The sequence below is a fragment of the Abrus precatorius genome, unplaced genomic scaffold (assembly GCF_003935025.1).
Source record: "Abrus precatorius isolate BTA unplaced genomic scaffold, Abrus_2018 Scaffold10, whole genome shotgun sequence".
NCBI classification, from domain to species: domain Eukaryota; kingdom Viridiplantae; phylum Streptophyta; class Magnoliopsida; order Fabales; family Fabaceae; genus Abrus; species Abrus precatorius.
In genome coordinates, this window is record NW_020874292.1 from 9,630,753 (window position 1) to 9,641,675 (window position 10,923).

Here is a 10,923-nt window from a genome sequence, read left to right on the forward strand (position 1 = left end):
ATTTTTTTATTTTAAGGCTTTGTGAGCCAAGAAGTTGCACATATCTTAGAAGGTAAGTATTCTCTTCGTTTTCTTACTTTCTTTTTTGTGTCAATTTATTCTTAGGTACAATGTTATAATTTCTTACTCTTATAAAAAGAAACATGTAGAAGGAAAATATACAAGAACACTTCATGCCTAATTAGTTTCTTCAAATCCAGGAGTATATGTACATGACCAATAACAATTTAGTTAAATAGAGAGGAAGAAAATGTCAAATAATGCATAATCAATAAAAATAGAAGAAATCACTATTTTTATCATTACTATTCTCCTCAAGGTTTATCAACATAGTCTCTTAACTAAATAAATAGTCATATTGATGTTGTAATATATACAATTTTTAAATATTTTGATTCCTAAAATCCTCAATTTTTATATACTTTGACAAAAGTGATGATGTAATATGTTAAATGTAAAATAAAATACACATACTGTGAGAAAAGTTGAGGGACATAGTTTAAAAAGAAGGTACTATTTCTTAGATTCTTCAATTAGTCTCTAGAACCTAAAATAAGAAGAAAGAAAAAACTAACTTGATTTTAATATTGTCATTTTCATTCCCATCATTTTTACTTCCAATTTAACTCTCTCTTATTCTTAGTTTTACACTATTTCTATATCTTTTTCTTTTTCTTCATTAAAGGCCCTTCAAACAATAATAATAATGGAGTTGAACTTATTGAAACTTGAAAACTATTTTCTAAATGTTTGCAATAGGGTTAGGTGAATACAAAAAATAAGTTAAATGAATTGTTGGAATAAAATGATATAATTGGAGATGGGTGTGAGGATATTAATAAGTTTAGAAAATCTATAACAAATAAGTGTGATTAAGAAAAGGACATGAAGAGAACATTTAACGTCTTTAACCAAAACAGAAATGTCATCATAACCATTGAAGAATTAAGAACTATGTTGTTGTCTTTGAAGTTAAAATAGGAAAGAACAATGCAAGATTGAAAGAAGATGATAATTAAGATGAATGTAAGTAAAGATAAATGATTAGTTACATTAAAAATAAGTATCTTTTCTATAAACTAAATTGACATATTTTAGAAACAATAACTTCTTCTAAACTATCACTCAACATTTTTGCTATATATCCATCTCATTTGGTACTTGAGGACTAAAATATAATATTTGTTTAAGTGGAGAACTATTTTTTATGAGCCCTAAAAATAATGGAGGTGAAAATGCTAGTTTTCTTAGCAAAAATATAAAACTATATTATTGGCCAACACTAGTAAAATTTTAATCGTTGAATATAATTTTTATTTTTACATTATTTATTTTGATTATCACGTGATTTTAAATTTTTGCTTTACTTATTAATAAATTATTTTATTTATAAATCACGTAAAAATAATTTTTCTACAAATTTAAAATTAATTTTGAATTTGAGAAGGGGAATATTGGGCTGGGCCCAAAGCTTGATGGAGAGAGCTCATTTAACCCCTCCCATTCAGTACAAGAAAAACCTTGCTTCAGGAGATTCCATCAAGTGCAAGAAAGAGCAATTCGGCAATTGCGTTGCACAACCTATGGATTCAGATCATGAATGTCGTGAAAAAAGTGATTCTTTCTTTGTTTGGGACGATAAATCACAGCTTTATTTCCACGCCAGGTTTTCTTCTTTTTTTTTTTCTTTTTTTTTCTCCCCGTATTTCAAACAACGTGTCATGGATGAAATAATGATTATTCTGTTTGCTCTCAATCCTTAACTTGATGGAGTTTGAATTTTCTTATCGAACTTGTATTTCAAGTGGCTGTGGTTATTTATTCGTTAATTTGAAGTGATTTACATCTTCGGAACATCAAAATATCATTTTGTATTGAAACTACTATATTATTGAGACTAGCTTTTCTTTTTTCATTCGATAATGGTTGATGTAGCTAGAATGCTTCGGTTTTGTTATATGATATGAAAGGAATGATTGCTTTACATTTATCCATTCTTATGTTTGGTGTGAGAGAATTGATGAGAAGAAAATTTGATGGAAAATAGATTCTGATTTTTAAGATAAAACTAAGTGGGGATTGGGAATGGGCTTTTCCTTTCCAACATCCCAATCACACATAAGAATGAGTTATCTGATTCCATGCCCTCCAACCAAACAGATTCTTCCCTTGGTTTGATGCAAAGTTGAGAGATAGTCTGTAGATTACAAGTGAATCATGAATCTATAATCAGCTGCTTCTGTTAATTTTCTGTTTTCCTTTTTATTTGTATAAAAAGTTTTGGTCATTAACTTCTTTTCTCATCTCATTGTTTGTTTGGGGGGAAATGTATTTAACGTTCTCCAGTACTGGATTTTACCATGACCCTAATGCTGGCTGGTACTATAGCAGCAGAGATGGTGTTTATTACAAATTTGAAGATGGGAATTATGTACCTTTCGATTCCAATAAGGTGAGTTTTCACTTCTAATTAATCTAATCAGTTGTGATTTTTTCAAAACTAAACTCTAGTTAAGTCACTATCATTTTATGTTGGCAATTTAAGTTCTATTGTACGTTGCCTCAGGATGACAGTGGAGAAACATATCCATGCAAAGAAACCACAACTGAAAGTCCTCGACAAATATATGGGAACAACAGTGAGGATTACCCTTCTGTCCTTGAAAGTAAATTTGAAGCCAACCCAGAGACAGGAACCCTGGCTGATGAAGCAGCTGCTGGTAAGCAATATTAACCTGCCAACTCTATTGCGGAATTTGTATTAATTTCTGATGATCATACTGTCAAAAATAGTCTGGTCAACAACATTACAGCATGTTGGATATAGGAAACAGGTTGTTCTGCAGTAGCCAGGACAAGGGGTTGCTGCTAAGTGACACCTTGCCATGTCCTCAACACCTGCACATCGTTTTTTAATATAATAGACAATTGATTTTCTACTACTCTTCCAGCATCCACATTTTGGTGTTTCAGACATGCAGCAGTAGTTAATATGAGTAACATCAGTAATCTAAGTGGCTGTCTTTGTAATAGATGCCACAAATTCCATGAGCAGTCCAGCTTATGAAAACCCTCCACCACCATCAGAATGGTATTGACCTTCCACATCCTTATTCCAATGATGATTTTTACCTTAGAACTTTTGCCCAGTAAATTAGTCATTTTACTAACAGGTTAGAAGACACGCTCATTGATCTATACTTATCTGGCTACAAGGACATAGCAGTTAGTGCAGCTGATGCAGTGACAGTTCCATTGGAAACAGATGATGGATACAACTCCTTAGCAGCTGATGGTTTGTTCATAACGTCTACTGTTTTTCTTTTTTTTTTAATTTTTATATGTGATAACTAATACAGCTACTAAATGAATGTGTTTACTGCATGTATAGCTTACAACAATAGATATGCAGCAGGTGAGTGGATCCCAGATTCAGTGAATGAAAATGGCTTAGCTGATAATAAAAGTACTGTAGATGAAGGTATAGCTTACAGCAACACTTATGAACTGGAAGAAGGTGAGTGGATCCCTGACACAGAGGATGAAAATGGCATAGCCAATCGAAGTACCTTAGATGAAGGTATTACCATATTTTTAGGCAGCCATGCCTGTCTGCTTCAAATATATAATCATCTGAAACAACAATATTTATTTTAGTAATCTCATAGCTTGTGTATAACTACTAACTAGCATTTGAGATTTCAATCTGTACTCTATATACAAATAATCTGTGGAAAAATCATTACAATGTGCACTTTGGGTATACTGCAAAATCTTATACAATACAGGTTTGTGTCTTTGTATGTTTTAATTCTATAATCTAGTTTGCTTCCAGTTCACTGTCAAATGTTTTTCTTTCTCTGCATGGGTGTTATAGTACAGTTTTCATATGATGTATGACATGGCAAGCTACTTTTGTTCATATGCTTTATGTATAACTTTACAGGTATATCGTTAGATGAAGAGAAATGGCGAGCTCAATATGGTCAAGTTATTGAATCAGGGAATGATCTGGTTTCAGAGATTCCAATTTTGGACTTGTGGGATTGGGAAATGGTTAGAGGATCCAAAACGGATGGAAAAGATAAGGTGGCAAGGTTGGTTGGGAGACTGGTGAAGCCATCTGCAAAGCAACATCCATCTATCCCTTCTGCTGGAGGGAAATTAAGATCTGCTCCTATCTGTGAAGCACATCTCGATCTGGTACGAGTTAAAACAGGTTTGCATTTTACTCTCACATTAGCGTGAATCTTTCTCCATGTCATGAGATGTAACTATTATGAAGTGATACCGGAGAGATTATATGTAATTGAAAAATTTATGTGCTTGTATATCTTTCCTGATGAATCAATCGGCCACATAAATTTAATTTTAAATTTATAGATGAGTTAAGTTTAAAATGAAGCAGTATTGAAGTTTTCAGTATAAATGGCATTTTAGAAGTGCTTCCAGGACTAAATATGGTTGTTTGTGTTCTTTTATCAGGACAAGTGTACAAATTGCGAAATCCTAGTGCAAGATATGTGGCTTCGATATCAACTTATGATTCTACGAATCCAACAAAAGATTGGGATTTGCCTGAGTTATCACCTAATAGAAAAACAGCTCTTCTCTGCAAGTCTAGTGAAGGCACTGCTTCAGCTTCAGATAACATCGCTATGGAGAAGGATTTGTCTGGGGTGCCAAGTCAGCTATCTGCATCTAAGGTGCGTAATCTGATTTTGAAATCAAACAAGTAGTCGCATTTTGTTCCAATTTCTAGAGAAAGCAAATATTCATAGTAGTAGACATCTGTAAAAAGTTATTGCCAAGGCAAAAAATTCCTTACTCGCAAACTGTCATGAAAAGTGATGCTTCAATATCAGTTTTGGGTTACGGAAGTTGATGGGATCAAAGCGGGAAGAAATAATATAAAAACAGAGGAAAATAAAAACGCTTCTAAGGATGCATTCTCTTGTTCCGTGTCCCATGATCACCCTGTATATAGAATTGTTCACTACATATAAGGATATCTCTAGAATCTGTTAGCCTTCAACTCATTTTCCGTTTGCTCTGCCAGCAAATAAAATATCAATACAGAGATAGAGCTGCTGAAAGAAGAATACTGCATGGTGGCTTTGGCGTGGGTCCAGGACAGAAGAATCTAGCTATCAGTTATAATTCGCCATCTTCACCTGATACTGATTGTCCGCAAGAAGCTGCATCAGAGGCCTTGGAGATGTCATTTGGAGCGGGTAGCTATGCCAGAAAACTTCTAGAAAGCATGGGTTGGAAGGAGGTACCTTTTTAGTTCTTACCATCTTCAAGATATTCCTCTTTTCTTTGTTGAAATTCTTAAGAATTTCTAATATAATTTCAGTTTTTCCTACTTTAAAATTACTCCACTGCCACGACCATATTTTAGGTCAAAGCCGGGTATCTGAATATGATAATGTTTTAAGATCACCATTAAGCCACACATCCCTTATATTGAGAACAATTGTCATTATACATGCACTTAAAACACCCCTTCTCATCGTTAAGCCATAATTATTATTTTCAATCATTGTGCAGGGAGAAGGGCTTGGCAGTTCTACCAAGGGTATGGTGGAACCTATCCAACCGGTTGGAAACATTGGCAATGCGGGCTTGGGATGGCCTCGTTGAAATTTACAAAATTGAGTGAGGCTCACTACGAAGTAGCGCCATGTGACGGTTGTAGGCAATTTTTAAAATTGCAGAGGCTGATTCCACAGTATCCACATCTTGAATTTAATTATTAGAAAGTGTGCCATTTTTGTACCTTTTTTCTACCTCACTGTAACCAATTATACACGATGACTGATAAAGTACTACAATTTAGCACCATATGAAATTGTATAGAGCACGAGCAAAATGGTTCCCGTTTAGACATCACAGTTTTGAAAAAAGAAAAAATAAGTCTTAATTAAATTGAATTAGTATAATATACAACAAATGAAAAAGCGCTAAGCAAAAAATAAATTGTTTCAAATTTTTTTAATTCAAATTAGTTGACAGCTTCCCGGAGTATCATCTAATAACTGTCATTTCCGGTAAATGCTGCATCTGACCTTATGCTCGAGGTTTTTCTGTTAAGAGGCCCATGTTTTGTCTTTGGATTCCCTCATCATTTTATAATTTATCTAGCAATAGAAGAACCTGCGTTAAAATTCCATCATAGGTTGGGTTCTCAAGTTTTAAAATGGTGAGTTCATATAGTAACAACACGCGGAAATATATCCTCTCATGCCACAGGATCACACCAAATCTTAACCATTAAATAATATAAAACTTTATTAATATATTTTAATATTTTAATAAAATGAAAGGCTGAGATTAACAATGCACCCCTAATGTGAAACTAGGGCACAAAAGCATCACGCTATTCAATCAAGCTTTTACTGTTTTCAAGCTATGTTGGTTTCATACTGGTATTGCTCCTATGAGACGCAGACTGACAATAAAATTTTTATGGTGGTCTGAACTAAGGAAAAAATTAAGGCATATGAAAATTTAAGTAACACAATAAAATAACAGAGGTACTAAAATCTCATATTTAGTAGTTTTGAGATTAAAAAAAAAAAGGCAAGGGTAAAATTTTATTTACCAATAGATTTTATCTAATTTGCTAATTTTTTAAATTAAAAATTATATTAACATACATTCACTGTCCTTTGGCTCCTCAGACAAATTTACATCTTGCAAACAATATAAAAATATGAAGTAAAGAGCTTTCTTACATTTCAGATTGTTCAAGACAATCAAGACTTTTTTTTTTTTTACATAATGGTATGAAGGTGTCTTTCTTGCATGTTAATATATGAAATTGTTCAACCGATTGTACCTGTTTGTGTAGAGACTAAATTGGTTAGTGACTTGGAAGTTTAATCATATTCTTATGTCAATGAACGAGATGGTAGGTATCCTCTAATTAACGAAAAACATTAAATTACTTTAAATCGGTAATTAAAAAGAATTTGACTTTTGTAAAATCTACAGCAAAAGTTATTAGATGTGTTTATTTTTTATACAATTACAGAAAAACGAAATATGAACAGTGCATATTTAATTTAACATTTTAAAATAATAACTTGTTTCTTTCAAAAAATTTAAAATCAAGACCTCACAATTTTAAATAAAACAAAAATTGTGTATCTAAGAATAGTGCCTAAAGTGTACCTTCACAATTTATAATAAAAAGCTTATACTTTTAATTTCATAAAAATGTTGGTTAATAAACTCAATTCAACGACCATTAGGCCATAAAGAGAAAATAATTTGGCTTCTAAAGGATCATTGGCCTGTGAAGAGTGAAATTCAGCTATGCAAATACGCAAGCATGCCATTAATCAAGTGCTAGTTTGGATTGCGGCTGGAAAACAGAAACTACAAACTTTATGAGACAATGAATTGGAAGACTGTGTTACGGCTAAAAAAGAGCTTAAATAATTTAGCAATAGGAAGCCTCAGTAAGCCAGAAATTCACATCAAATGTATGTTCAGACGGTAATTCCAATTCAAAATTTAGTCCTCATCGGCTTCACTATCTAGTAAATAGCCAACAGCACACATGGTAACAACATAATGATAGAAGACATTACAGGGTTTAAAACATATTAAAAAATGTAATCGCATAAATCGGCTCCGCGGATCATAAAGGAATGGAATCCGCAGGTTCCTATCAGGATGCGAAACAAATGAATTTCACTCTTGCTTTAGGTCCAATCATAGCATTATTGGTCCCTGCTCATTAAGCTACCAACAACGTGGCATTGGACCAAACCCCAAATTGAAGAAAATTAAGAATAACATAATATTTAAGAAAACAAAACCCTCAGAGACCCGTTCCAAATCACACACACAACCCCCCCAAGGAATGATTTCGACTAATGGCATTGAAGGTTTGCGCCATCAGTGGATGAGATCATTCTATGGATTGGAGCTGCTGTTTAGAGTGTCATACGGCACTTCCTATCAATTTTGGGAGATCTTCCTCATAGGGTACTTTGTTTTTCCATCGTCTATGTATCACATCAAAAACTAAACCCTAAATAATGATGATGAACTAAATCTCACCAAAAAAAATGCAGCAACTAATAACACAGAAAAAAGACTAACTTACAGCATTATACTGCTGAGTAATGCAGTAGTGCAGCCACTCCTCCTATGCAGCTAGGTTTCATCAATATATATACATGTGAAGGAACAAAAGGGTAGGGTTTTGGAGGCGACGACGCTTATGGGCGTTTATTTATCGTGGGCCGTTAACCTTATGGGGGAGAAGTTTGGTTAATGTTGCCCAATGGGCCCAAACAAAATGAATAGAAACCTTTTTTCGTTTTTGGGCTTGCAAATAGTATAAGGCTTCCAGGCAATTACAACTGGGCTTTTGACATTACCCACTAATAAAGGTCTTAATGGACATTTTGAGGCTGGCAAAAAAATATGGTAATTGAACATTTCAATTTATCAATTCATTATAAGTAAGAGACTGTAAAATAAGTCTCGCTCAAGGTAGAATTATTGAACCACTTATAACATGTTTAGTTCTGCTTGAAATCCTCACAATTTGAATCCATTTCAACCATACAAGTTATAACTTTCACGTTCGGACATGATTTAGTCTATTTTACAAAGTTTCCAACTATTTATGTTAATGGTGCAAATACACTTGACAAGTGACACCATTCTCTGCTTCTCGGTCTTGCTTCCATCACTTTGTTTCTGAACCTTGTTAATTCTTAATGTTTATGGTACATGAAGATTTTATTTTATCTTGATTTTTTTTACAGGATCATTGTTGAAAGTGTATCACTTTTTTTATCTAACAAAAAATTTAAAATGTATTAATTAATTACTTTGAAAAAACTAAACTTTAAAAATTATATTTCAAAAGGATGGTAAAAAAGAAACCACCCAACAAGCCCATCTCGGACTTGGGATCCAACATACTTTGGTCCAATACTTTTAAAACCAGGGCCCAGAAATAAATTCTATCTTTTGACCCTGTTCAGTGTTCACGATAATCAAAATAAAGAAAAGATACCAGAGTTAGATAAAAAAAATTAAAGATAGTTTTTATTTTATTGTATATTAGATGGATATTATACTACAAAAATAAATAATATTACTTTATTTAATATTTAAGATAAACTTATATCAAAATTAATATATTTAATAAAAAATTAATTTTAATTTATTTATTTTTAATTTTTAATAGAAATATTTATGAATATTCAAAATATTTTATGTACCAGCTCAAACAAGATTGTATTTAATTGAGAATATGTGGTTTTAAAAAAATAATTTGTATACAAATAATATTGAACAATTGATATTAAATATAAATTTTTTAAAGTTAATGTTTAGTTTTTGCAATAAATCATAATTAATAAATAAATTAAAAATGATTAAAATATTTTAGAATTATATTATACAAAATGAGTAAAATAATTATAAAAATGCTAAAAACTATATTTTAAAAAATTATTTATTAAAAATAATGTTTTTATAAAAGTGTTGAAAATCTGTTTTATAAATAATCGTTTTTTATTAAAAAAAATAAAAAGGTATAGGATATAAATAAAAAAGTTATCTTGTCTTAATAACTTTTAAATTATTCCTTTTCCGAGCAGGATAACTATCGATAAAATAATAATAATAGTAATAATAATAAAGCTCTTCTTTGTAGATCTAGATAGATAAAATTAAAAGAATATAGATAAAGATAGAGATAAATTATAAATAGTTTGATTTTAATATACGATAGTATAGAAAATTGTATACTATATATCAATTAGTTATTGATACAATAATTTATAATTAGAATATATGAGAAATTAATAATATTTGTTGATACTAATTTATAAGTGTTTTGTACACTTTGATTGCATTTCAATAAAATGAAATTGGAAAAGGCTTAGAAAAGATGAGAAGTGTCATGCAAAGTGTATAACGGAAGCAAAGGTAGTATAAAATCCAACTGTGATGAACATAACTAAAGTCCATGTTGCTTGCTTTATACATTCTCCAAACTCCACAGTATAACCCACTCTCCAACAATGGCCAACACATAATATTGTCTTTCAATAATTTTGTTCTCAATTCTCATGTCTCTCCCTTGCCCACCTCTCAGAGACAACTCACGTAATTATTATTATATTGTGGTGTTGCTAAGGAGGAGGTATTCCCATAATCGTTAACCAAGTCCTCCTAGCTACCACACATGAATTTCAATTCAAATTCTTACCTTAGGTTATGCATATATATACATATAATATAATCTTTTTGGTTACATTCGCCAAATAAAGATAAAGACAAACAACTTTTCTTCAAATCTTCACGTATAAGGGCCCCAACTAAAGTCTAAAGATAAATAGCTAGCTACAACTCTCTTGTCATTAATGGCTTAGTATAGATTATCTACTATAAGATTGTGATATCTTTTAGTTAATGATATGAAACTAGTGTTGGCTGAGCCCACGCTTCCACTTCCTCCGTGATTGGCTCTTTTAACATTGGGGGTTTTATTTATGGGGCCAAGTGTCACCATGTTATTGGCAAATGGCGCGTGGGCCTAGCACAAATCAAAATCATACATAAACTATACCCTCTTTTTCCCGTGATCTTTTCTTATTGCTTATATGGATAATGCAAATTAAGTCGAAACGATTGGTTCAAAGAAATAAATTAGGGTTCGTGGGTTGAATGCATTAATTAAGCAATGGAATTTTGACTAATATTGCCGGGGACATGGTCATGACGATAGGGCCCAAAGGTACTCTGATTGGCATTTTTGTTGTTCTCTTCCCGTCAAAGGTAAAATTGCCCATCACTTGTAACTTGTCTACCTTTTTCATTCTTTTTATTTTTTATTAGTTACGTTGGAGCTTCATTATCATTCTTTTCCTTTCACTCTTCCAA

At 31.9% G+C, this 10,923-nt stretch overlaps 1 protein-coding gene and 3 non-coding genes across 5 annotated transcripts; 1 reads left to right on the top strand and 3 right to left on the bottom strand.

Moving 5' to 3' along the window:
- The first annotated feature begins 1,537 nt into the window (after positions 1 to 1,537).
- Positions 1,538 to 5,683, top strand: LOC113847217. 2 transcript variants are annotated; one of them, XM_027476184.1, is made up of 10 exons: positions 1,538 to 1,666; positions 2,347 to 2,452; positions 2,567 to 2,720; positions 3,034 to 3,091; positions 3,174 to 3,295; positions 3,392 to 3,580; positions 3,947 to 4,219; positions 4,486 to 4,706; positions 5,060 to 5,278; positions 5,554 to 5,683. In XM_027476184.1, exons 1-10 carry the CDS (start codon positions 1,584 to 1,586, stop codon positions 5,644 to 5,646), a joined length of 1,518 nt encoding a protein of 505 aa, XP_027331985.1. In that variant the 5' UTR covers positions 1,538 to 1,583; the 3' UTR covers positions 5,647 to 5,683. The 2 variants fall into 2 exon arrangements, with proteins under 2 accessions (XP_027331985.1, XP_027331994.1); XM_027476193.1 differs by having other exon boundaries at positions 3,959 to 4,219.
- Positions 5,684 to 7,458: 1,775 nt separating this feature from the next.
- On the bottom strand, positions 7,459 to 7,541 carry LOC113853402. The gene has a single exon (XR_003502574.1). It is a non-coding gene; the product is annotated as a small nucleolar RNA snoR77Y (small nucleolar RNA).
- An 80-nt stretch (positions 7,542 to 7,621) lies between these two features.
- Positions 7,622 to 7,779, bottom strand: LOC113853408. The gene has a single exon (XR_003502580.1). It is a non-coding gene; the product is annotated as a small nucleolar RNA snoR2/U65 (small nucleolar RNA).
- Positions 7,780 to 7,829: 50 nt separating this feature from the next.
- LOC113853401 lies at positions 7,830 to 8,004 on the bottom strand. Its single transcript, XR_003502573.1, has one exon. It is a non-coding gene; the product is annotated as a small nucleolar RNA Z112 (small nucleolar RNA).
- Positions 8,005 to 10,923: the final 2,919 nt, after the last annotated feature.

Bases quoted from the DNA above. Each gene is read 5' to 3' on its own strand.
- LOC113847217 (XM_027476184.1), top strand. From the start codon at position 1,584: ATGGATTCAGATCATGAATGTCGTGAAAAAAGTGATTCTTTCTTTGTT. The intron at 1,667-2,346 runs GTTTTCTTCTTT...AACGTTCTCCAG, and splicing joins CAGCTTTATTTCCACGCCAG to TACTGGATTTTACCATGACC. The intron at 2,453-2,566 runs GTGAGTTTTCAC...ACGTTGCCTCAG, and splicing joins TACCTTTCGATTCCAATAAG to GATGACAGTGGAGAAACATA.